At 40.8% G+C, this 26,177-nt stretch overlaps 4 protein-coding genes across 10 annotated transcripts; 2 read left to right on the top strand and 2 right to left on the bottom strand.

Moving 5' to 3' along the window:
- Window positions 1-59: 59 nt before the first annotated feature.
- On the bottom strand, window positions 60-6,647 carry LOC127768058 (putative pentatricopeptide repeat-containing protein At1g77010, mitochondrial). 5 transcript variants are annotated; one of them, XM_052293572.1, is made up of 4 exons: window positions 4,361-6,647; window positions 1,005-3,996; window positions 569-697; window positions 60-488 (listed from the first exon to the last, which is right to left on the bottom strand). In XM_052293572.1, the coding sequence occupies exon 2, from the start codon at window positions 3,631-3,633 to the stop codon at window positions 1,579-1,581; it is 2,055 nt and encodes a 684-aa protein (XP_052149532.1). In that variant the 5' UTR covers window positions 3,634-3,996; window positions 4,361-6,647; the 3' UTR covers window positions 60-488; window positions 569-697; window positions 1,005-1,578. The 5 variants fall into 5 exon arrangements, with proteins under 5 accessions (XP_052149532.1, XP_052149531.1, XP_052149530.1 ...); XM_052293571.1 differs by having other exon boundaries at window positions 4,736-6,647; XM_052293570.1 differs by having other exon boundaries at window positions 6,456-6,647.
- Window positions 6,648-6,799: 152 nt separating this feature from the next.
- LOC127767742 (conserved oligomeric Golgi complex subunit 2) lies at window positions 6,800-12,744 on the top strand. Its single transcript, XM_052293179.1, has 12 exons — window positions 6,800-7,318; window positions 8,108-8,314; window positions 8,679-9,015; window positions 9,405-9,566; window positions 9,776-9,875; window positions 9,962-10,171; window positions 10,260-10,374; window positions 10,937-11,143; window positions 11,284-11,385; window positions 11,684-11,806; window positions 11,889-12,023; window positions 12,374-12,744. Exons 1-12 carry the CDS (start codon window positions 6,866-6,868, stop codon window positions 12,485-12,487), a joined length of 2,265 nt encoding a protein of 754 aa, XP_052149139.1. The 5' UTR covers window positions 6,800-6,865; the 3' UTR covers window positions 12,488-12,744.
- Window positions 12,745-16,153: 3,409 nt separating this feature from the next.
- Window positions 16,154-21,617, top strand: LOC127765830 (putative disease resistance protein RGA3). The gene is made up of 3 exons (XM_052290788.1): window positions 16,154-20,074; window positions 21,099-21,181; window positions 21,273-21,617. Exons 1-2 carry the CDS (start codon window positions 16,222-16,224, stop codon window positions 21,146-21,148), a joined length of 3,903 nt encoding a protein of 1,300 aa, XP_052146748.1. The 5' UTR covers window positions 16,154-16,221; the 3' UTR covers window positions 21,149-21,181; window positions 21,273-21,617.
- A 1,433-nt stretch (window positions 21,618-23,050) lies between these two features.
- LOC127768799 (RPM1-interacting protein 4-like) lies at window positions 23,051-25,945 on the bottom strand. 3 transcript variants are annotated; one of them, XM_052294448.1, is made up of 5 exons: window positions 25,822-25,945; window positions 25,547-25,636; window positions 24,087-24,587; window positions 23,799-23,999; window positions 23,051-23,318 (listed from the first exon to the last, which is right to left on the bottom strand). In XM_052294448.1, the coding sequence occupies exons 2-5, from the start codon at window positions 25,550-25,552 to the stop codon at window positions 23,286-23,288; spliced, it is 741 nt and encodes a 246-aa protein (XP_052150408.1). In that variant the 5' UTR covers window positions 25,553-25,636; window positions 25,822-25,945; the 3' UTR covers window positions 23,051-23,285. The 3 variants fall into 3 exon arrangements, with proteins under 3 accessions (XP_052150408.1, XP_052150410.1, XP_052150409.1); XM_052294450.1 differs by having other exon boundaries at window positions 23,799-23,987; window positions 25,822-25,944; XM_052294449.1 differs by having other exon boundaries at window positions 25,815-25,937.
- Window positions 25,946-26,177: the final 232 nt, after the last annotated feature.

Raw genomic sequence — 26,177 nt, 5'->3', positions numbered from 1 at the left:
GAAGAAAGGGTAAAAAGATAATTTTCTTAAGAGATGAAAAATGATATAATTGTCATAATATTAGCTGGAGGTATATTGATACCATAATTTACCATAATGCAAATTACCATAATTGCCATCAACAGTAGGGTTCTCAACATTGAAAACATCTGCAGGTTGTCCAGCAATAAGAAGGCACAACGTCCTCAAAGGTGATCCAGATACAAAATGGTGGTAAGCCATTTTCTTCACAGTATCCACATAAAACTGTATCATCAGTCAACCAAACATTAAACAAACTGTCCAGGGAAAAAGGTAAAATATGTGCGTCGTGCAGTCTACAAATGAATGCAAACTTGTATAGATAGTAGCAGAACACCTTATCCACCACCACCAAGTTGCAATGCAAACTTATATGCGGGTCCCCAAAGCTGACCTGCCTGAGCATACTGAAGAGCCTCTTTCCTTCTACCAGAAACTAGGGGATTTTGAACCTCCTTAGCAGTAGCCTGCAATGAAATGGTTGCCACACCCAGGGTTACTATTTTTTTTCCCCTGAAGCTGATGTTCTGATAGAAATAAGAATTACCTGAATCTGGTTTTCTGACGGAATGTTTTTCATGCAATGGACAATGGCTCCATACTCTCCCTTATGAGCACCACTGCTCTTACAAGATGAGAAAAGTTTTGTCACTGCCATCTCTGGACCAGCTATACCCTGTAACCAAGAATTTGAAAGAAATTCAATATTCCTTTCAAAAGAATAGAAATAAATTAAATAAAAGATAGCTAGCAGTTATATGACAAACGCTGATTGAAAAATAAAGTGATCTCAAGGAAGAATAGATCTTTTCATTTCACAGGTCCAGTTTAACATGCATACATTAATTCAGTGTTGCTGGTTACATGCTTAAAATCCTGTATGGACAGGCCATTTTCCATGTGAGAAATTAATGACAAGGGGATGCTTTTAACTGTGGTAATGAATTATCTAAATATTGTAGAGCAGTACAAAAAGCAAATACCTCCTGCGATGGATCAGACCGAAAAGGTGAACGGAGCTTTCCATAGTGTCGGCACAATATTTTAAGCAGTGAAATAAGCAACTTCTGATCATCTCCTCCATGGAACTCCCTGATAGAGGAATCATAGCCTCCAATAATCTCATCAAGCCACTTGTTCACATCCTTTGCTGCAGCACTTCCACCAACAAGGGGGCCAGGAATAGGTTGACAACACAACACATGGAAGTAACTAAGTGCGCTACCATTAACACAGGGTTCAGTATACAAGATATAATTTGAGTAAGAAGGAAAATATCAAAAAGTAAGCTGTACATAGCATGGGCTTGAACACAGCCTTTGGGGATGGAGGACGATGTTACTTGCCACAGAGGAAGGAAACCGATTTAATGTCACATATGTGTGAGATAATCAGACATATGGGAAAACTAACATTTCTGCATATGTTTGGCTCATCCAGGGACAACAGTTTTCCTGTTCAGCTGTTGTAAAGCTTGTGGTTGGAAAACAACTCCAACAAAAATACAGAAGCCAAATATTCCAGTTTTCCACTGATCAACTGATTGAGCAACAATTTCTAAGAGTCAATCCAACTATAACCAGGATTCTTTGTAATTCTTCTCTCATACATCATACTCCTTATTTCTGCTGATTTAGTCCAATCCCCTAGAGAAGCAAGCCCACTGGACAGTTGCACATACAAGCTGGGATGTGACGATTCCATCTCCATCAGCTTCTTCGCCACCTTCTGCATCATGGCCTCATTGCCCTGAGCTTTGCATCCACCAATAACAGTTGTCCAGCTAACCGCATCAGCTTCAAAGGGCATATTTTCAATGAATTCAACTGATTCCTCTAGCCGACCTGCGCGGACTAAGAGATCAGTCACACATGCGTAATGCTCAGCTGATGGACTCACACTGAAGTCCGCTTTCATCCGGTGAAACCATGTCAGTCCCTCTTTCACGAGTCCAGAGTGGCAGCATGCAGAAAGGACAGCAATAAATGTTCGTTCACTTGGTTTTATGCCCTTAGTTTTCATCAACTCCAAGAGTTCCAATGCTTCATGTCCATACCCATTGGAAGCATAACCAATCAGCATTGAGTTCCATAAGACCTCGTCTGGCTTATCGATTTCTTCAAAGATCCTGCACCCATTTGCTAGGCTTCCACATTTGCAATACAGATCAATGAGTGAAGACGCAACAACATGATCAGATTGCAAACCAAGAACAGTGGCTAGAGAAAAGATCTGCTCTCCAAAACTGATAGAGCAAATGCTGCTCGATGCACTCAGAGCACTGGCTATAGCAACCTTGTCAAGCCGCAAACCAAGCCGATGCATCTCACAGAATAACCCAAGTGCATCCCTAGCATGCCCATTCTGGCTCAACCCAACCACCATAGAATTCCATGAGATCACACTCTTACCAGTGATCATATCAAAAATTCTTCTCGCCTCTTCTATCTGCCCACAGTTTGAGTAAACAGTGATCATTGAGTTGAGCACTATGGTATCATGAAACCTAAGCTCTCTAAAAGCTCTGCAAGCATCCTCCCAGAGGCCACATTTTGAGTAGAAATCAATGAGTGCACTTGCTACTATTATGTCATTGACTGCTCCACATTTTAGACCACACCCATGAATCTGTTGCCCAGGATTCACCATGACTGAAAAACCACATACATTCAAAATGCTGGCATAAGTTGAAGAATCAGGTAACACATCTGATCGCATCATCCTTGCAAAAAGAGCAAAAGCATCATTTCCACAACAGGCAAATGCACAGCCACTGATAAGAGAATTCCACATAGCAATGCTTGGTTCCTCCTTTCTGTCAAAAAGTCGTATCGCCTCATGCAAATGTCCACAAGAAGCATAGCCATATATGAGTGCAGAAAGTGAGAACTCATCAACCTGAGTTAAACCATTAAGGACATAGCGAGCAGAATCCAAATCCCCACATTTGCAGTACATGTTAACTAATGCGCAACTCAACACCAAATCCTGTTCAATCTTGGAAACCACCATCCGAGCATGAGCCTGCCTCCCAAAATCATACTTCATCCAATCAGCACAAGCACCAACAATTGTCGCAAGCACAAAAGGGTCATTCCATGGAGAAGAGGCATCTGCACCACTGCATTGACCAACCGTCCTGAGTAATGCAAATGCCTTATCCGCCTGGCCACGCCGGACATACCTATGCAAAACAGCATTGCAAGCCACAGGATCCTTGACAGGCATTTCAATCAGCAGTGAACGGGCCATGTCGAGATTGCCTGTGGACACAATGCCAGTTATGATTGTATTCCATGAGAAGGTGTTCCTCTCGGGCATGGATCGGAAGATATTAAGCGCTGCATGGTGGTCTCTGGAATTGAGGTGGGAGGTGATAACAGAGTTGTAGGAGAAGCAGTTCTTGACGGGCATTTCGTCAAACAGGCGGCGGGCGTCATGCTGGTGGAGTGGGGAGCAGCGCGCATACATGAGGAGCAAGGAGTTAGAGGGCGGCAGCGATGATGGGACATGGCCAGACTTGAGAAGGAGCTGGTGCAGCTGCTGGCCGGCCACGGCACTGCAGGAGCGGAGGAGTTGGATGCAGTTGCGGACGTCGATGATGACGGCCATGGAGAAACTGAACAGGACAGGAGGCCCTGGAAGTAAGCTGTTGTTCTGCCTTCACTGAATCACCATATCCTTAGCCACTGGCCACCACCTTGTCGAGATCATAGCTGCCATGGAGGACCTAGGACAAAACATTACTTATGATGGAGTCTTGCAGTGGGGAAGTGCACTAAGGGTGTGTTTAGTTCCTGAAAAAAGTTGAAAGTTTGAAGAAAGTTGGGAGTATGAAAAAAAAGTTGGAAGTTTATGTGTGTAGGAAAGTTTTTGATGTGATATGATATGATGGAAAGTTGGGAATAGGGGGGAAACTAAACACGGCCTAATGCATTATCCCTCGCTCTCTGACCCCTCTCGCCAACAGAGTCCCTACACACAGAGAAAAAAAAGGAAAGCAACTGCCTTATGTCCACAAATTATATATCAAAACCACAGTAAGAAAGTAAGTTGGAACTGATCAGCATATTACCAAGTCCTAAAGTATTATCAACTCAAGAAATTAAAATATTAGAGCCCAGTGCCACATTTCATTTTAAAAAAGGTACTTGATAATTGATAACCCATTATTTTGTTCTGATAGTATTCCTAAATATCTACTCACAATGAAAAAGAAAGTAAACACATAGCTTTGATTAGTTTTCAAGTTTATAATATTAACTTCCCAAATGCCAGGCTGACTGTCCATATTTGATCTGAATATCTGAGAATTGATAATGTTTAGGAGAATACATACAGCTCTAAGGAGCAGTGGCGTGGCCAAGGAATTTTTGGTTGGGTAGTCCTACTTCACATCACATGCCAGAATTTTCAAACACCGCAAATCCCATATATGAGAATAAATTTAGTTAAAAAGTTATACAAATATAGCAATAACATCTTATAAAATCAATAATCGACTAAATTTGACAAGCAGGTTCAAAATGTGCAAACATTACAATATACATAGTTCGATAGCAGTATCCCGATTCCTCAAACTACAATGGCAGCAAATCAACAGCACATTCAGTAACTACAAATTGGCAAATAGTAAAGGCAAGTGGCAGAAAGTTCAAACACAATAACTCGATGAGAATAATGAAGCTATGAGCTAGACTGCTAGAGGTATAACCTGCAAGAGCTGGGTCGTCGTCTTCCCAAGAGGACAGGACTTGACAGTGACAGGAACAGCAGGTCGGCAGCCAATGGCGACGCCGCGACAGCCAGGGGCAGGACCCTCCTGGTATTTGGGTTGAGGCAGAAGTGGAGAGGGAGGAGAACCCTGTGGGCTGTGAGGGAGACAGTGCAGGATGAGGATTTGAGAGCCGGAGGGCACGGTAGGCCTTGATCTGTGCTTGTCAAGGACATTGTCCTCATCCTTCCATGCCTGCTTCTTTCCAACCTTTTGTTCTCGTCAAGTGTATGGTTCTTCGATCTTTATTCAATTCGATTGAAATTCAACTTGTGTGTTTCCATCGAGTCCAATCTCACATCTATGTATATGGTTCTTCAATTTTTATATCTATTTTATTCTGTTTTCATTGGGACATATTGGAATGTGCACAGGATACGAACGATGGTCTCGCGTAGTAGAGTCCATTTCGCTCGAACAAAAAATCGCGTACCGTGCGGATGACAAAGACTACGGATGAAAAATCTCCTGGAAGGCTTACACATTTTTTAATTAGGTATAGATTGTTTAATTTTTTGAACTAAAACACGAAGTTAGTAGTTAGTACTATCTATGATGTTTGTCACATTTCAGCCAATAGAGCAATATTACTCAACCAAGTAATACTAAACATTTCTTGAGTTGGACAAGGGTAAAACTCTAGTCTGGGCTGCTCCTCATCATGAATCAAACTTGGGCTAGCCTTGTAGGTTGGCCCTTAATCAAAATTTGTCTTGGCAGGAGCTATATTGGGGGCTCAGGTTGCTATGAATTTAGCGGGGCTTAAACTGAATTGAACATAGGCCCAATTTGGTCCCTAAAAAGATCAAGTCTGAATGATTGCACTATAATATTTACAATCAGATTAGTTATCCTTTGTTTAGGCGCTCTACCTCAAGATAGGTAATGTATCCAGTCAGACAGTTTATAATTGTCTCAAAAGTTGCATTTCTGCTCATTGCAACGCAAATCAGTATCATATAAGAGATGTATTATCCCATATGGGCCCCAAAAAGAAAACGCTATTGTCCTACAAAGCAAAAGAGTGTCCCAGTTAACTGAACTTCACATAACATCATTGCACAAAAACTCGCACTCGATCGCACGAAACACATATATGGTATGATGGGTTTCCTAACACAAGCAGTCAAGCACAATGCCATCAACACAACAGAACCATCAGAAGCTTTATAAAGCTAAAAGATCAATGATTTACAGAATAACAAGGGCAAAAACAAGTATTGCTCAATCCAACAACTGAAACCTCCCCGAAACAAAGCATACAGATATGCAGGAAGTACAAGGAACTGTATTACAAAATCACATAAAAGATTTATAAATATCTAACCACAGCAACAGCTTATGAACTGCCTAAGAAAAAGTCTGGCAATTAACAGCATAATAAAAAATGTAACGCTAAAATTAGGTTTCCACAAGTCCACCCACAAATTCGAACAAGCATTCTAAAGCTACAAACTAACCGAACAACTGCAAACTGAAAGACCGTCATATCAAATGTCCCCCTCCCCACAAATCCCCTACCATAAATTCCCCAAACTAAAGCTCACCCAGCTGAAATGAGCAACGAGAAAGCCCCTAAATTTCCGCGAAATCAGCAACCGAACACAGATTAGTCGGGGAAGAAGAAGAAGAAGACGGGAGGGAGCCCGCAGGTGCGCACCTCGACTGTCCAGATGAAGAAATCCCCTTCCTCTGCACACGCATACGATTCCCTCAAAACAAGAACCAACAACGAAAGCTACCGTTTCTTGGATCCAACCAGCGACCCCGACCTCCCCGAGCAGGGAAGGTAAGGAGGAGCGCCGCCGTGGGGAGCTTGGGAGGGTGACTGAGGCGAGCGGCGGCGGGCACGGCTGGGTGGCACCCCTGCGTGCGGCAACAAACGGCCCATAATTTCAAGCCCACGAAGAGAACCGGGTCGGCCCATAAAACTAGCAGGCCAAAGCCCGAATAGAAAGCGGCGCGCGCGAGCCCACCTCGGCGTCGGTTTCTTCACTCTCCACCCATCCCCAGTAGAGGAGGAAGCGCCAGATCTCCACACCCACCCGCGCCGCAGATCCAGCCAGAGCCATGGCGGATCTCGCCGTGGCGGCGCCGCCGCCGACGGACCTCTTCGGCGAGCCCATCGAGGCGCACCCGCCCTGGTTCAAGCCCGACTCCTTCCTCCGCCCCGACTTCGACCCGGACGCCTACGTCGCCGACCTCCGCTCCTACGTGCCCCTCGACAGCCTCGCCGCCGAGCTCCGCTCCCACCTCGCCTCCCTCCGCGCCGAGCTCGTCGGCCTCATCAACCGCGACTACGCCGACTTCGTCGGCCTCAGCGCCCGCCTCAAGGGCGTCGATGCCGCCGCCGCGCGCATGCGCCCCCCGCTCGCCGAGCTCAGGGACAAGGTCGCCTCCTTCCGCGCCGCGGCGGCCGCCGGGCTCGCCGCACTCCGTGCCGGACTCGAGCAGCGCGCGGCTGCCACGGCGGCACGGGAGCTTCTCGAGCTGCTGCTCGACACCTCCCACGTCGTCTCTAAGGTCTGATCCTACTCCGCCGCTCCTGGTTAAACGCCAATGTAGCTTATTCCTATTAGCTAAATTTCCCTATCTGCACTGCATTGGTAGATCCGACTTTACATGAAACTGTACCCTTCCAGTCCCCTTGCCATCGATATTCGATTATTCATTTTCATGAATCATAAGCTTATAGTGTTTGCCTCTTGTTCGAACTAGGAAATTAGAGAGGTTTAGCACTTCCATTTGAATGCAGCAATAGTAGATCTTATATGTACTACCTCCGTCCCAATATAAGTGCAGTTGTGGGTTTATGTGTTCAACGTTTGACCATCCGTCTTATTTGAAAAATTTATGATTTTTTTTAAATAGTCACATATAAAGTACAATTCATGTTTTATCATCTAATAACAATAAAAATACTAATCATAATATTTTTTCAAATAAAACATACGGTCAAACGTTGGACACGGAAACTCACAACTGCACTATATTGGGACGGGACGGAGGTAGTACATATTTTTGCTGTGAACATTTGTTTGTCCCTGTATGCGGATGATCCATATGCTAACTCTAAGTACTATTTTGTCCATGAATGTACATTAAGAAATTGGTGTGATTAAACCTGCCATAATGCTAATTTCTATCTTGTTAGAAAAATTGCCCTATCTTATGGCTGATGGTCTTCTCAGATTATTTTGTCAAGGTTTCCATTGGTTCACAATTTGCAATGCCGTTCAATTGTATAAACCATCATCTGAAGGTCTTACTGTCAAGGCTTCTGAAATCCACTTTTTCCTGTTGTTCCTCCAGGTTGAGAAACTGATCAAGGAACTACCAACCGCCCCATCTGATTCATCAAATGTTGAGGCCGTTTCTGGTGATAAGGGCTACTCAGGCAATGTTGCCACACCACTAAACATGGAGGATGGGACAGATGTTAGGGAGACACAAAGCATTCTCTTAGAAAGAATCGCCAGTGAGATGAACCGACTCAAGTTCTACATCAGTCATGCACAGGTTTGTGACACCAACTCACCAATAAATACTGGTCCATTTACATTTTTAACTTACATATACCTTCTCATTCATTGTTTTGTTGCTGAGAAAAGCCATTAGCAAGAAATTGTAATGCAAAAATGACTTTAATGGTTTCTTGGGAAAGGTTTATTTCTGTGTCACCATTGACTATTGAAAGGGCAGTATACACAACAAAACTACAATTTAAGAAAAAAATTCTAGTAATGTGATTGTTGCAAACTGCCAAACTGTCAATATGGTTTCATATCAGTAGCTTTGGTTTTATTGCTACCTGATGCTACCATGTACTTATCAATGCAACTTATATTTATGATTCTTATTCTGTTACATTATGGCAGTACAGAACCTCCCTTTTATTGAGAACATGGAGAAGAGGGTCCAAGGTGCTACAAAACTACTTGATGGTAGCTTGGAGCGTTGCTTTGTGGATGGCCTACAACATCGTGATGACAAAGTAATATACAACTGTTTGCGTGCTTATGCTGCTATTGACAACACATCTTCAGCTGAAGAGATATTCCGTACAACAGTGGTATCACCGTTGCTCCAGAAAATTGTTCCTCAAAACTATGCAAAAGTGGTTGCTGGGGTTTCTTCTGATGACCTAGAAAATGATTATGAGCAGATAATGCAATGTGTTGAAAAAGATTGCAAATTTATTTTGGAGATATCCTCATTGGGTAATTACAATTTACACATTTCATTATAAAGTTCCATCATTGCTTACTACTCCCTCCATTCCAAAATATAAGGCGCAACCATCCTTACCCAAAGATCAAGAAATAATTAATATCACATCATTGTCATGAATTACCTCAACTAATACAATACATACAACCATTAGAATTAAAGATCTTGTGAGTGTAGGATTTAAAATAATAATAACTGAGGAAAGAGAATGTGCTAATTAATTACATGCATGCATGCACGTCTTATATTATGAAACAACTTTTAAAAGTTGTTGTGCCCTATATTTTGGAGCGGAGGGAGTATTTTGTAAGTTGAATACTAAATGCTACATAAGGACTTAGATTGACGCACATCATCTAATTTTTGGGTTGATTTGCAGCAAACTCTGGGCTTCATGTTTTTGATTTTCTGGCCAATTCAATACTCAAAGAAGTCCATTTGGCAATCCAGAAGGGAAAGCCCGGGGCCACCTCTCCTGGAAAACCTAAACAATTCCTCAAAAACTACAAAGCAAGCTTAAGATTCCTTGATTTTCTGGAAGGTATTCCTATTTATGTTGCAATGTGATTATTCTTTTGTATTTCACTAGTTAAGCCTACTACAATAATGTTGCTTGCTGGCAAAGTATGATTAATACTACAAGTGGGACAACCATCATCTAGGACTAACAAGGAATGCGGTTGATTGGGTTAAAAATCTATGTATATGGCTATTGGGAGTTTGTGATTGATTGAATATTTGGTACTGTAGGTTACTGTTCATCTAAGCCTGCTGTAACAAAGTTCCGCTCTGGTCCTGCTTATGCCGATTTCATGCGACAGTGGCATGTTGCTGTCTACTTTACTTTAAAGTAAGCATAAATGTTTAGATTATTCTGTAATCAAGTGTTCTTCAGAACTTCATTTCTAACTTGACTTTGACTGTTTCAATCATAAGATTTCAGGACATTGCCGGTGGTCTTGATTCTGCTCTTACAGCCACAATTACTCCTGTTGGAACACATGAGAATCTAGAGAAGCCAAAGACACTGCTGTTGAAACAAAGCGTTAAGCTCTTAGAAAGTTTGCACGCCTGCTGGAGTGATGATGTTCTCGTTTTCTCCCACTGTGATAAGTTTCTCCGCTTGTCTTTGCAGCTTATTTCAAGGTATAGCTACTACACAGGATTCTTTGCCTTACTTTTTATGATTTAATGTATGGTGGTTGACCCTTTTTATTCTACATTCTACAATAAGGTATACAACATGGCTTTCTTCTGGTCTGGCTTCACATAAAGCTTCTGATGGGGGCACCAGTTCTCCTGCAGATGCTGAATGGGCACTATCTGTGCCTGTGGAGGATTTCATTTATGTATGTCATGCCTACAGTATTCCATGAATGCTAATTGTGTCATTTCAATCATCAGAACCTACTGCTTCTCATTCTTCACTGTGAACCTTGTGGCTTAAGACTGAAATAGTTTTGTCATCTTACCCATGGACATTGAGATGGTTGTAGACATACTAAGTTAAATTAGCAATAATTCCATACTCAAGCTAAGGTTTAAGACTTTAACTGCTCAGGAGAGCAGCACAAAGTTGATCCCTTGCACTTCAAACTTAACCAGCATTCTAGGAATGGTTGCTAGTTAGTTAGGAAGTCTGCAATCGGTAGCAGTGTAGATTATCGACTATGGCACAGTGATTGGGCACTGTCCTTTTTTTCATTTGTAAACTGGAAAGAAAATAATTCTTCAGCTTTTTCTTCATGATGTGCTGCAGATTGGAGGCTAGTCAACATTAATTATTATGTACACATTTTGGCCCCTAATTCTCATATTTCTTATTACACTGAAAGTACAAATTCTATACAATGTTGGAGGCCATTAGGCATATTTTGTGAGTTACATTTAAATGTTGTATTTGGTGCACAGGTAATGCATGATGTAAATGCCATAATTGGTGAGCTTTCAGAATCAGGCCAATTTGTGAAACATGTAAACCAATCGCTAGCATCATGCCCAACTGAAGTACTTGCTCTTGTGAAACAAAGTGTACTGCAAGCTGTTGAGCCTTTAAAGGAGTTGTTGCCTGCTGTAATGAATGTCATGATTGGGGTCATAGTTAAAAGGTCTAATGAGGTGAGCCTACCAAGTCAGCAGGATAGCAGTACCAACATTTTCTTACTTTATCTGTGGTTCATCACTCCTATGGTACATAAGGAAAATTTTTGAGTTATGGTACTTCTGTTCTGATCAACTATATTTCTGGTTGATTGTAGGACTTGAAGCACCTAAAGGGAATAACAGCAACATATAGAATGACCAATAAGCTTCCAGTGAGGCATTCTCCATATGTATCTGGGATTTTGCATCCACTTAAGGTGAATGAACATCCTGTTTTACTTCTCTGTTTTATTACTTATGTTTCTCTCAAGTCCATCAAAATTCAAAAGTTAATTACTCAGCTGGTAGCATCTATATGTCCTAATGGCTGCATTCACTATGTGTTCTTGCTGTCTTTTAAGTGTAACGGTCAGTATCTAGTACTCATTAGTCTTATATGTGATATCACCCTCAAGGATAACTTATTTTCTGCCGTGTTGCAGGCCTAAAAGCATGTGTCTTTATGTTCTTTTTTGCACCCATATTTTCTTATGTGCTTTTCCCCTGCTTTTGTAGGTCTTTCTCGAAGGTGACCGTATTCACTATTTATCAGAAGATGATAAAGCAAAGCTGCGCCGTGGATCTACAGATAAGATAACTTCAATTTATTACGACATGGTATCTGAAGTAGTCACTGTGGTAAGTAAGGAATGCTTAACTTCTTATGGGAACTCATATATGCTTATCTGTGACTTATATATCATTTTCATTCAATATAAAGGCAAGGAAAACTGAATCATCATTGCAAAGACTACGTCAAGGTGCACAAAGACGAGTAGGAGCTAATACCGATGCCTCAGATAACATCATTTCTGACACTGACAAGATCTGCATGCAGCTATTTCTTGATATTCAGGTTTGATATCCGTTCTTCACCTTATGCTTATAAAGGATAGATTATATATACATTGGCTGTAAGATTTATTTTTGGGTGCAAATTTTGCATCGAATCATTTTTTTTTATGTCTTTGCCTTTTAGTTTCATCAAAGGCCCAGCTATTGCTTATGGCCGGCTTATTCTAACCTTATCATTTTCTGTGCAAAAACAATTTCAGCATTTAATCTGAATGTTTCTATTCTGCCCAACACCAAACCACAATACATATTAGTTAAATGATCAAACATGATATATATGTAATCCGATTTATGATGGATGCACCGCACCGCCGCTGACATGCCAGTTTTTGGGCTTTTCCTATTATGCAGGAATATGCACGGAATCTTCGTGCAGTAGGAATAGATGCAAGGGAAATTGAATCCTTCCGAGCTCTATGGCAGTGTGTTGCTCCTAGAGACAAACAAGATGACATTCAGTTTTGATGTAAAGAACCATTTGAGTACATAAAAAAAAAAAGTTCCCTTAGGTCCTTCAATGCCCGTAGATACGTCTCGTGTTGTTCGTTTAGGAGGGAGGTTCGGATGATTTATACACTGGATTTTGATTGCTGTCGTTGTTTCATTTTGGGCGTTCTCCGGAATACAAGGGTACATCCAAAATTTGAGAATTGTATGAAACCTCATCATGTTTGAAACACCATTCCGTGGAAAAGAATGTATAAGTTTCTTGTTATATAGTACCTTTTTGTTGTTCATGTTGTTCGAAACACTTCAATTCTGTTGAAAAACATCAGAAATACACCTCAATGATTTTGATGATACATTGTACAAGGCACTATTACAAGCAGTAGAGTTTAGACGATTTAATTTACTGCATAAGCGTGCATGGTGCCAGGGATAGCAGTATTCACATGCTTGTCAACGGTCAGAGCTCAAGTGGCAACTGGCATAAGAACAAATTTCTCATTCAATTAGATGCAAAACAAAAATGGCTACTCCCTACAAACATGACAAGTTTTGCTGCTAGAGAACACTAAAATACAACTAGGTTTTGCTAGAACTGAAGAGGTTAGAACTAAATATTTTCAACTTCATCTTAAAAAAGAAGAGTGGAGCGAGCTAGTGAGGAAGAAGATAAAGCAAAAAGGCCATTTCACCTTATTTCTCTCTCTCCTTTTTTAAATTACTTCTTTCTCCTCCATTGTCTAAATATTAGTATTTTAATGCTTGTGATCTCAAATACTACTATATGAAATCAATGTTTTAGAGTTTGAAACTTTACCAAACAAACCGTACTCCATGAAACCAATATTTTCATACTTTCTTGAACTTAAAATCGAGAAACCACTCTCTATGATTCCCTCTCATACTAGTAGACAAAAGTTATCTATTATATTATTAAAGGAATAAAAAAAGGAGTCTCCACGTTCGCTCTCATGGTCTAGAAATTCTCACATTAATCGGAGAAAAAGAAAAGGCAGAGTCCATATAGAAATATAATTTAGAAATAGTTGAAATTCGGAATTAAAAAAAGGAATATTAAAAGAGGAGACTAGAGTCCATATAGAAATACAATTAGGAAATAACTGAAATTCTTAATTAAAAATAAGGAATATTAGAAGTAGAGTATAGAGTCCATATAGAAATACAATTAGGAAATAACTAAAATTCGGAATTAAAAATAAGAAATATTAGAAGTAAATTATAGAGTCCATATAGAAATACAATTAAGAAAAAAAAAGAAATTCGGAATTAAAAAATAAGGAATATTATAAGTAGCGTATAGAGTCCATATAGGAATTTAGAACTAACTAAAATTTGGAATAAACATAATAAAATTAAAAGTAGAGTTTAGAGTCCGTATAAAAATACAATTTACAAATAACTAAAATTCGAAATTAAGAAAAACATGGGAAGAAGAGTTTAAAGTCAATATAGGAATACAATTTAGAAGTAACTGAAATTCGAAATATAGAAATACAATTAGGAAATAACTGAAATTCGGAATTAAAAAATAAGAAATATTAGAAGTGGATACTAGAGTCCATATAGAAATACAATTAAGAAAAAAAATAGAGATTCGGAATTAAAAAAATAAGAAATATTAGAAGTAGAGTATAGAGTCCAGATAGGAATTTAGAACTAGCTAAAATTTGGAATAAACATAATAAAATTAAAAGTAAAGTTTAGAGTCCGTATAAAAATACAATTTACAAATAACTAAAATTCGAAATTAAGAAAAACATGGGAAGAAGAGTTTAAAGTCAATATAGGAATACAATTTAGAAGTAACTGAAATTCGAAATTTAAAATTAAAGAATATTGAAAGATGAGTTTAGAGTCCACATATAAATACAACTAAAAATAATAAAAATTTAGAAATAAAAATAAATAATATTGGAAGAAGAGCATAGAGTATATATAGAAATACAATTTACAGAAAATTCGGAATTAAAAAAGAAATATTAAAAGACGAGTCTAGAGTTCATATAGGAATATATATAATTCACAAATAACTAAAATTTGATATTAAAAATAATTAATAACTAACACGTATATAAAATACAATATGAGTATTACACATTAGTAGTTTTGTAAAGTTATTGCAAAATTTAAAATTATATTGTCATTTTGATATATTTGAATAATATAATGAGAAAATATATATACTATTATATGAGAGAAATAATAATGATGCTAGCCATGCAATCTGCGCGGGACTACCATGCTAATTATAGCTAAAAGGAAATGCACACCAAAGACTGTGATGCGTTTAAAGCTTCTTGTTCTTCCAGCCCTGAGATGCAAATGGAAACTTTAAAATTGCAAGGACGGATGGTGCATGGGGCAATGCTGGTGGATGCTTCGAAACAGGCTAATTCAAAATCTTGCAATTTGACATAATGAAAACCCAAGATGTCCTTGGTTGTGTAGCTTTTCACGCAACGTTAGAGGAGCACAGCGAATCTGTTTACGTCTGAATAAATTACTCCTTCAGGTCCAAAAGTAACCCCGATTGCTGAGCCGTTACAGTTTTTTTTAAAGAAAAGTACTTCTGGTAGTACTGACTGCCCCTCCATCACAAAATATACTTACTCCGTCCCATTTTAAGTTCATTTGTAGATTTATATGTTTAATGTTTGACTGTTCGTCTTATTTAAAATTTATAAAAAAAAATTTAGAAATAAGTCATGCATAAAGTACTTTTTATATTTTATTCATATTTTATCATCTAATAATAGCAAAAATACTAATAATAAAAAAATTAAATAAGACAAAAAAAACTTACAAATGCACTTAAAATGGACGAAGGGAGTAAGAACTTACATCAAATGTGACATCTCATAGTAATGTTACATCCGATATTAGATTTTTATATTTGAAGTAGAGAAAATACTCTCCCGTCCTAATATATAGCAAACTAAGACCGGATTTAATATACCCTAGGACAAACTCCTAAAATATATCAAATCCGATCATAGGTTATTATATAATATTGGGATGGAGGGAGGAGTTAACTACTATCTCCATCACTCTATAAACTAGGACTTGATGTGTCCCCTCTAGTCCACTAAAGACCCGTTCTTTTTTATCAAGATATATATATATTACCTTATTTTTTATTAGCATGTTTTTCGAATTGTTAAACGGTGTGTTCTGTAAAAAAAACTTTCTATATAGAAATTGCTCTAAAATAACAAATAAATCCATTCATCAAATTTGTAATAATTAAAACTAATGATTTTCTCATTTTTTTTTACCATTACTTATTCTTCATCTTCACTAGTTGTGAATACTATTGTCTACATTCTAAAATAAATACCGCTATCTAGTATAAAGAATTTAGACATAAGTTTATTTAGATTCTCTCGTGTTTAGACTTGCTGTGCTAGAAAGAATCTAATCACATATGTAGATAACAATATTTTAAAAGGGAGAAAGTAGCTTGTTGTATATTTTAGCGTAGAGGCAGTACAAATGCAAGTGTACAAATTAAAATGAGTTACTTCGAGTGACCCAAACGTGGTTGAGTCATTCTACATTGTTGTAGTCGATGCAAGTAATCCAACACAACCAGTGAATCCTTGCAATATTCCCTTGCCTTCAGTATTTCATTTTCCGCAGCAGCAGTTGTCCAGACTCCTTGCCTTCTCCACCCAGCTATTGTGCTTCCCTGTGTTCTGTGCTTGTGTTGCTAGCTCTAGGGGATCCTTCCGATGGCGGAGCTAATGGCCACCATGGTGGTCGGGCCACTGCTGTCCATGGTGAAGGACAAGGCCTCCAGCTACCTCCTGGAGCAGTACAAGGTTATGGAGGGCATGGAGGAGCAGCATGAGATCCTCAAACGCAAGCTGCCCGCCATCCTCGACGTCATCGCCGACGCTGAGGAGCAGGCGGCAAAACACAGGGAAGGGGTGAAAGCATGGCTCGAGGCGCTCCGGAAGGTGGCCTACCAAGCCAATGATGTCTTCGACGAGTTCAAGTACGAGGCACTCCGCCGCAAAGCCAAGGCCAAGGGGCACTACAAGATGCTCGGCATGGATGTAATAAAGCTCTTTCCTACTCACAACCGTATTGTGTTCCGTTACAGGATGTGCAACAAGCTCAGCATTATTCTAAATGCAATTGAGGTCCTAATTGTAGAGATGAATGCCTTTGGGTTTAAATTCCGACCAGAGCCACCAATGTCGTCCATGAAATGGAGGAAGACGGATTCTAAAATCTCCGACCTTTCTTTGGACATTGCCAACAGATCAAGAGAGGAAGACAGACATAAGATTGTCAATTCATTGCTTGCTCAAGCCAGCAATGGGGATCTCACTGTTATTCCCATTGTAGGAATGGGGGGGATGGGCAAGACCACCTTAGCGCAGCTCATTTACAATGACCCTAAAATTCAGAAGCATTTTCAGTTGTTGCTCTGGGTGTGTGTCTCTGACAACTTCGATGTGGATTCGCTGGCCAAAAGCATACTTGAAAAAGCTCGCAAACAGAACAATGGTAATGAATTTAAAGAAGTTGTGAATGGGCAGAGGTTCCTCCTCGTTTTGGATGACGTCTGGAACCGTGAAGCTAGTAAGTGGGAAGCACTCAAGTCCTACCTTCAGCATGGTGGCAGCGGTAGCTCAGTTTTGACAACAACTCGTGATCAAGCAGTTGCTCAACTAATGGCTCCACCTAAAGAAGTTCATCATCTCGACAGATTGCATGAAAGCTTTATAAAGGATATTATCGAGAGAAGTGCTTTCAGTTCACAACAAAAAAGGCCTCCTGAGCTACTCAAAATGGTTGGTGATATTGCCAAGAAATGTTCTGGTTCCCCTTTAGCTGCAACAGCTTTGGGCTCTACACTGCGTACGAAGACCACCGAGAAAGAATGGGAGACTATATTAAGCAGAAGCACAATTTGCGATGAGGAAAATGGAATTTTACCAATACTCAAGCTCAGTTACAATTGCTTGCCATCATATATGCGGCAATGCTTTTCCTTCTGTGCTATTTTTCCCAAGGATCATGAGATCGACGTGGAAATGCTGATCCAGTTATGGATGGCCAATGGTTTTATCCCGGAGAAACAAGGAGAGTGCCCTGAAATCATTGGTAAAAGAATTTTCAGTGAGTTGGTGTCAAGGTCATTTTTTCAGGATGTGAAGGGGATCCCATTTGAGTTCCATGATATAAAGGGCTCTAAGATTACTGGTAGGATCCATGATCTTATGCATGATGTTGCACAATCTTCCATGGAAAAAGAATGTGCTGCCATAGATTCAGAAAGTATTAGATGTGAGGATTTCCCTTATTCCGCTCGCCATTTATTTTTGTCAGGTGATAGACCAGAATCTATTCTTAATTCTTCACAAGAGAAAGGTTATCCTGGTATCCAAACATTGATATATTCCTCGCGAAATGAAGATTTGCAGAATTTATCAAAACTCAGGTCATTGCGAGCATTACAGATAAGGGGAGGTTTGATCCTGAAACCAAAGTATCATCATCACCTGAGGTATCTTGATCTCTCATTCAGTAAAATTAAAGCACTTCCTGAAGACATAAGCATCCTATATCATCTACAAACATTGAACCTTTCCTACTGTGAATATCTTCGTCGACTCCCAAACGGAATGAAGTACATGACCGCCCTCCGTCACTTGTACACTTACGGATGTCGGAGGTTAAAAAGCATGCCTCCGGACCTCGGACACCTCACTTGCCTACAGACGCTTACATGTTTTGTAGCCGGTACTTGCTCTGGCTGCAGTGATTTGGGAGAGCTGCGGCAGTTGGACCTTGGTGGTCGACTAGAGCTAACACAACTGGAAAATGTGGCAAAAGCTGATGCAAAAGCAGCAAATCTCGGAAAGAAGGAAAAATTGACCGAATTGATCTTAAGATGTACTGATCAGGAGTACAAGGAGGCACAGAGTCATAATCATAAAGAGGTGCTGGAAGTTCTCACGCCTCACGAGGGGCTCAAGGTTCTGAGTATATATCACTCTGGGAGCAGTACATGTCCAACTTGGATGAATAAACTGCGGTACATGGTGAAGCTTGTGTTAGATGGTTGCAAAAATCTCGAGAAGCTTCCTCCACTGTGGCAACTACCGGCTCTAAAAGTTCTTTGGCTGGAAGGACTGGATGATTTAAATTGCTTGTTCAACAGTGACACATACACCCACTTTACATTTCGCAAACTGAAGAAGCTTACCTTGTCTGATATGACAAATTTTGAGACATGGTGGGACACAAATGAGGTAAAAGGAGAAGAGGTGATATTTCCTGAGGTTGAAAAGCTGACAATCTCAAGTTGCCCTAGGCTAACTGCCTTACCAAAAGCGTCAAATGTGATTTCAGAATTGTCTGGAGGAGTTTGCACCGTGTGTCATTCTGCATTTCCAGCATTGAAGAGAATGGTATTTTATGGTTTGGATATCTTTCAAAAATGGGAGGCAGTCGATGGAACTCCAAGGGAGGAGGTAACATTTCCTCAGCTTGACTGTTTATCAATCAGACGGTGCCCAGAGCTGACTACTCTACCTGAAGCACCAAAGCTAAGATACTTACACATAGAGGGAGGCAATCAACGAATATCCCTACAGGCAGCCAGCAGATATATTACTTCATTGTACAGTCTCCGTCTGGAATTCTCAATTGATGACACAGAAAAAGCATCGGTGGCCAAGCAACAAGATTCGAGTGAATTGGTGATTGAGGATGAGAAATGGAATCAAAAATCTCCCCTGGAACATATGTACTTAACTGGCTGCAACCTTTTATTCTCTCACCCAAGCGCGCTGGCTCTGAGGACATGTTTTGCTCAGCTCCTAGATCTGAGAATTTGGCGGGTCGATGCGCTTATCTACTGGCCAGAAGAGGTGTTCCAGGGCTTGGTTTCCTTGAGGACGTTAGATATTCTTCAATGCTTTAATCTGACAGGACACACACAATCTGCACCAGCACCAAGTGAACTCCTGCCACGTTTGGAGTCCCTATTTATACACTCTTGTCTTTCTTTTGTAGAGGTCCCCAATCTACCGGCGTCTCTCAAGCTGTTAAAAATTGTGGCGTGCGAAGGCCTGAAGTCCATCATATTCAATCAGCAGCAGGATACAACAATGTTGGTGAGTGCAGAAAACTTTGCACAGCTGGATAAGTCATCATTAATATCAGGCTCCAACGATCACGTCCTTCCACGCCTAGAATCTCTAGATATAGCGGGGTGCTATCGTTTGGAGGCTCTCCATCTTCCTCCGTGCATCAAGAAATTGGAAATTTGTGTCTGTGAAAAACTTCAGTCCCTCTCAGGAAAGCTGGATGCCGTTCAAGCATTAAGTATCGAATATTGCGGGAGCTTGAAATCACTGGAATCTTGCTTAGGAGAGCTCCCGTCGCTGCAACACCTCAGACTTGTTAATTGCCCAGGCCTGGTATCCTTGCCGAAGGGGCCTCAAGCATACTCATCTCTTACATATGTTAAAATTCGTTCCTGTTCTAGTATAAAGGTGCTTCCACCGAGCCTGCAACAACGTCTGGATGACATCGAGGAGAAAGAGCTAGATGCCTGCTACGAAGGTAATCTCCACTTTCTTCATTTCTTTTAATAATAAGAATAGCCAGGAGCTCAATTTAATTTGGTGGGTGCCCAAAGGCAACTCTCGGCTTAAGCATGTACTACGATTTAGTGGTAAAAGTTTGCGAGTGTGGTGCATAGAACCTCTAGTCAACCATTAATACGATTATGGGCCTGTTCACTTTGATGTCATTTTCAACCTTAACAAGTTTTGATAAAGTTACCAAAAAAAGTGGCTACATTTAGTTTGCTACCAAATTTTGGTAACTATATAAGAAATCTTGCCAAAATTTTGGCAAGTTACATGGAAGTTACTAAAATTTTGGCAACTATGCATGCCAAAATTTGGTAAGGTTTTTTTTCATCAAAGTGAACAGGTCCTATATGTACATGTACAGAGTACAATGCACATCGATAACTCACATGTGCAGTTGTGTGACCTAAACACTTCAAATTTTTGGATTGCATTTTGGTATACAAAAGAATCTAGTTATATCTACTGTAGCCATTACTAGTATGCTAGCTGAATGCATGTGCTTTACAACGTATTAATAATACTCCCTCCGTCCTAAATTATAGGGCACCCATTTTTAAGAAAAATTAAACTCGATAGCTTTTGACTAATAATCATACTAACTATATTTATACTAAGTATTATGCATGTTATATCATTATATTCATATTTTGAAGTATTTTTAATGTGATGCTAATTTCATATTTGTTGAGTTAGAATGAAATAAAGTACTGGTCAAAGTATATTATTGAAGATCGTATAAAAAATATAGGTCTTATAATTTGGGACAGAGGGAATAAATTATAATATTATCTAAAATAAATAAAAAATATTTTCCATAAAATGTGTTACCTATCATTTCTCTTGTAACTCATAGCTACATCGCATGTAGTTTGAGCATACGTAGTTCCTTCTAATCATCTTATGCCAAACTTGACTATGGAATACTGTAGTCTACATATTATCCAACCAACACATAACATTTTTTATTACTATTATCTTTTGTTTGCTAGAACCAAAGGCCCATCAATCTGCAATCGCTAGGCTGCTGTGCTTGAAGTAACAGATTCAGGACCAGATGAGAGTTGTTATCATGGTTTGTAACATCAGCGTACATGATTGATTTCGAATGAAATGCTAACCACTATCCTTATGCTGACTCTCTCTATGTTATGACTTCCTTGTAGGATCGTTACCAAATCTACAAGTGATGGGTTATTAATTGTGTGATTGTGCCTCATGGTAGAATGTATTACTTACCTACCCTTTCTCAAAATAAACTCCAGTAAAGTCGATCGTCTGGTTGGTGTGAGCTGCTACAAGAAGGATGAAACCGATGATCCAAGGCCTTGACTTTAAGCGGAAAGCTAGTCCCAGGTCAAGCTGAAGAACAGCTTAAACTGTTTCACATTTTTTTTATCCCTTTTCTTTTATTGTGAACTATGATGTGTTTGATCTCGTTCGTGCTCCAACATAAGAGAGAGACAGCTAGCACTTCCATTTCATGATGTTCCTTTTTCTACATGACATGACTGCAGAAGATACTTGTGATTGATCAACAATCCAACATAATATCATTGTTGTTCGACAAGTTGTTTGAAGATGTTGCTTGATATGCACTGGAAGTACTAAAGTGCATTCCTTGTAGGTATCAGCTGGTTGTCGAGAAAGGATGTGCACCAGAGCACACACCCCGAACCATGTGCCAACCGCCCAAACACACGCTACAGAGAGGGAAACCAAGCACCGAACCAGCCATCGTTATGCGAGACCGATCGCCACCAAGCCAACAACACCACCACAAGGCCCTCATAAGGGTCGTGACGCCGAAAGACGCCATTGTCATCTGTCCAAAGAACTGGACAAGGTTTTCACCTAAACCTCCTTGCTGAGGGGGGAGGGGTACCTCAACAATGCCCTCAGGAGGGTTACCACGCCTGAAGGCGTAGCCACTGTTGGCCCAAAGAAATTGGGCTAAGCTTTCGCTCGGAACCCCTAGGGCGCCACCCCTAGCCGCCGAGGACACGGCCGCCGCGCCTAGGCTGCATCGCCGAGCCGCCACCGCCACACCGAATCCAGGCGAGGGATGGCCGGATCCAGGCTTTGGGGCGCCGGATCCGCCTCCCCACACCTCCCCGCCGTCGCCGAGGACACGGCCGGTGGGGGCTTCATCGCGCGTCCCGTTCACGTCGCGCTGAGGAATGAGTCGCCGCGAAGAAAGGAAGGCCTCGCCGCCGCCTTCCTTGCCCGCCGCCGGAAGCTCCGGCGGCGGCGAGGTGGGGGGAAGAAGTGGAGGCAGGCGGCTAGGGTTTCGTCGCCCCCGAGCCGCCCGTGCGAGAGCGACTGGGGGAAAAACCGTCCACCCTGTCTAATTTGTATTTTAGCTGCACATTCCGGAATGGATTTCCCATTGGGAGAAAGAAAAAGGAAGATTGGTACAAGCTGCTAACAAATCACTCAAGTTGCATGGAGATGGAGTGCATGTGTGTAACTATCAGAATTGTTCTCGACAAAATCGTTATAAGATTTGCAAGAAAAATAAAAATCCTCAGCGTTGGAAATGCTATTGCTGAACTAAAATTTATTTCACATACAAACAAAAAAAACTACAGTCCCGAAAGATCGGATGGCCTACTGCAACAAAATTCAGCAAACCACCGCGGGATCCCGTGGCCCATGTAAGCCTATACTATCTGCGCAGCTTATCTAATCTAATGCAGAAGAGAAGATGCATTTCCTGCAGTGCAAACAGCTGCATTTCAGGACAGATGAAACCTGTATTTTTCATGTCAGGTGTTTGTTGAGGCTCGGCAACTTACAGTGTCCAAGGAAGAACAAAGAAATTCAGGTCCACAAATCATTTTACTTGTTTTTCATAAGTGGCCTGAAATTTTATGATTTGGTTAAACTCTAGCCTTTGTCGTAAGGATTTGGATCCTCGTACCCAAACACATGCCCTTCAATCTAGCAATGAGACAAAACTGCATGATCCTTCCAAGATAAACGAATCCCTCATTATACAAAAAAAGCACAAAATGCTCAACAAGAAGCTTCAAATTCGTGTAAATACATGTCATGTCTCGCTACCAAACAATATCTCAACAATGACAACAGATTGGAGGTATTCATCTCATAATGATACATTTCAACACAAATTTATGTAGGCCTCGCTGACAGGACTTGGCTGGATGGCTGTCAGTTCAGTTCTTGAACCAACTGAAGCATGAGCAGCCCTGCAAGGAAGCGATAAACTGAATTAAAATAGGAATTTGTTACACAACACCTGTAAAGTGGATTACATTAAAATATTACCAAATCATACTGTAAGCAATCATACAGTACAAGATTCCTTGCAAACAACCCTAACCAAACTTCTAGTAAAACCATTATTTTTGCTGTAGTACCAACTTTTTGCAACCACTATATACTCCAGTAAAAACCAGAAGTATTGTTGCAATGACTTTGCCGATAAATTATAGAATGCGGCTACTCGAAGCAGTAGATTTAAGACAATTTTTACTGCATAATAACTACGCATGGTGTCAAGATCCCTAAAAATTAACAGAGGCAGACCCAGCTCAAGTATTGACGAACTCAAGTGGCAACTGGCATATGAGCAATTTTCTCGTTCAAATATATCTGAAGCAATGTGTAAAACAAAATAGTTTTGCTCCACACATCTGACCATATTTTTTTTAAGTAAGCAGACTTACTGTGGATTCATATTTGCGTTGTTGATAGCGTTTGATATAATCTGCCTCGCTGGTCATGACGGGAGCGTTGCCGGTACCAGACTGTTTCTCCTCCCTCACCTTCTCAAATATGTCAGTGAAGCCTTCACCTGTAGAAGGATCTTTCTCATCCCATTCTCCAAACTTTGGCACGGCTGATCCTCTATCAGGCTGCATACGCAACTAATTACTTCATCTAAAGTTATGCTTGTAGTCAATGAATCAAAGGGCAGTTTACTTAATACCATGCATCATAAGTTAGAGCTTTACCGTCTCATCACCACGGCCAGTTGATCTGAACTTGGACCTTCCAGGTGTAGTGGGAGCAGATCCACGGTTTCCTTCCAATGAACCCCTACGGTCACGTGAAGGAGACGAAACTCCACCCTTGTTTGCAACTCTTGCCTGGTGACGGGGATGAACGGGTGACTTCTCTATGCCGGTTTTTCTCACGGCATTGTCATAGTTGGTATGATCCCCATATCTATGATTAGGTGACTCAGCATATGGTTTTCGAACAGTGGTTTCGTGCTGACGAAGATCATCTTCTCGGTTTGAGCGTCTGTCATCCTTGGGCTTTCTCATGGCTGGATCAGATCCAGCGTGCAGGGGAGAGGCCTTAGAGAGTGCTTCAGTATCTCCATGATGATTGTTTGGATTAACAGACCTCCCTGGAGATTTACCCTTGCGGGCATTTTCGAAATACTGTGTGTAGAGGTGTTCACCACGGTCTTCATCCTCCCAGCTTCCAAATTTAGGAACTCCTTTATGCTGGTAAAGTTTAACAAAGAACTATCATATTATTGAAATGCGCTAAGAAAAATAAAGAAGCACATATACTCCGAAAAAAGAGCTCATGAAAAAAAAATGTCTAGAGCAGACAGCATGCTGATTGCTGAATCTACTACATGAGCTTGTTGCCTTGTCAGTTGTCATCATGTTTTCTTTCATATGTAACAGGAATTATAATTCTAGCCTAAATAGGCATGATTATCTAAACTCTCAGATATTCTCTATTGTAATCATGTATGCATGACATCAGCTTTGTCCGATCAACCAGAATTTACTCAGATCCTGCTATCTATACTGCTTGAAAGAACTTGAATGTAACTACTTATGCATCTTTTCTGCAGGAACACTCCTAAGGATGCATTAAAAGGACAAGTCTCAAACGAGCAAGTAAACAAGCTGTATCAATTATCACATTCACAAAGCTGAGATCTTTTCTCTGCACGAGATTCCTGCATTAATATATTACTCAGCAAATCAGCCCTGCAAGCATGCCATGTCGACATTCTTGTAACATTGAATCCGCAGCATAAATTGCATCCTTGAATGCAGAAAGGCTGGATCTTGGCAGATTGGAGAACTACATAATTGAGCAGAAAAGGACATGGCAACAATTTCGGTTTCAGATTGGCACATTTTCTTGGGAAATTAAAAAGATCCCAAGGAAAATAGCCCCAAAAGGAGGCAACAAGAAAATGATTCCACAAGATGCAACCTGTCTCCTCACCAGTAAACAAAAATACTGTAATTTAAGGAACCCCTAACATTGGGCACCGAGAAGAAAGAAATGACAAAGCAAGCATTTCTGCAAATCAGAGGCAACCCCGAGAAATCCCACATGGTAGGAGAAGCACCCAAGACGATTCGAGCAAACCCAACCGATCCAAGCACGATGCAACCCAGGAAACACAAACAGGTCAGTCAATCGAGCAAGAACTTACGGCCATTTCGGCAGGGAAGCTCCAAGAACAGCAGCAAAGGTGGGTCCTTCACGCCTCAGGACGCTGCTCCTTGCTCTAATCCTCTCCCTCCTGGATTCCGACCAAGAAAGTTGTTGCGTTCAATTCAACAAGGTCAGTAAAAGAAGAAGAACAAGTGACCCCCAATACGAGAGCAGCAGCAGTAGCAGCAGGAAGAGACTAGGAAGAGCAGGAGGAATTGAAAGGAAGAAGAAAAGGTAGGAGGAGGAGGAAGATGAGGAGGAGTCACGTTTGACCATTATGGCGTCGGATTCTTGCTGCTTCCTCGCTTGCTTCCCCTTCCTTTCCGGCTGCTGATGATGCTGAATGCGGTGGGTGATGTGGTGGTGGTGGTCACTGCCCCGGCCCCTTCCTGCACGGGCCTGTACCTATCGCCTTAACTCCAGTTTCACCATCATCGTGGTGGTTAACCACACGCCAATTATCCATTACCACCACACACACACGCTTTGCCCTGCAATGCTAAACTGTAAACAGTAACTCAGCTTTAAGAATTAAGCAGCTTAGCTTAACTGCTCCTGTTGCTGACGCTGTCAATGCTAGTGTGGCTGAAGGCTGAAGTGCTGAACTGCACTGCACAGCGGCAGGTCAT

The sequence above is a fragment of the Oryza glaberrima genome, chromosome 3 (genome assembly GCF_000147395.1).
Source record: "Oryza glaberrima chromosome 3, OglaRS2, whole genome shotgun sequence".
NCBI lineage: Eukaryota > Viridiplantae > Streptophyta > Magnoliopsida > Poales > Poaceae > Oryza > Oryza glaberrima.
The sequence above is the reverse complement of the archived record's forward strand: the minus strand, read 5'-3'. Positions and strand labels throughout refer to the sequence as shown.

Bases quoted from the DNA above. Each gene is read 5' to 3' on its own strand.
- LOC127768058 (XM_052293572.1), bottom strand. From the start codon at position 3,633: ATGGCCGTCATCATCGACGTCCGCAACTGCATCCAACTCCTCCGCTCC.
- LOC127767742 (XM_052293179.1), top strand. From the start codon at position 6,866: ATGGCGGATCTCGCCGTGGCGGCGCCGCCGCCGACGGACCTCTTCGGC. The intron at 9,876-9,961 runs GTAAGCATAAAT...TTCAATCATAAG, and splicing joins GCTGTCTACTTTACTTTAAA to ATTTCAGGACATTGCCGGTG. The intron at 10,375-10,936 runs GTATGTCATGCC...TTTGGTGCACAG, and splicing joins CTGTGGAGGATTTCATTTAT to GTAATGCATGATGTAAATGC.
- LOC127765830 (XM_052290788.1), top strand. From the start codon at position 16,222: ATGGCGGAGCTAATGGCCACCATGGTGGTCGGGCCACTGCTGTCCATG. The intron at 20,075-21,098 runs GTAATCTCCACT...TTTGTTTGCTAG, and splicing joins GCTAGATGCCTGCTACGAAG to AACCAAAGGCCCATCAATCT.
- LOC127768799 (XM_052294448.1), bottom strand. The intron at 24,000-24,086 runs GTAAAGCTCTAA...TGAAGTAATTAG, and splicing joins CTGGCCGTGGTGATGAGACG to TTGCGTATGCAGCCTGATAG. The intron at 23,319-23,798 runs GTAAGTCTGCTT...GCTTCCTTGCAG, and splicing joins AACGCAAATATGAATCCACA to GGCTGCTCATGCTTCAGTTG.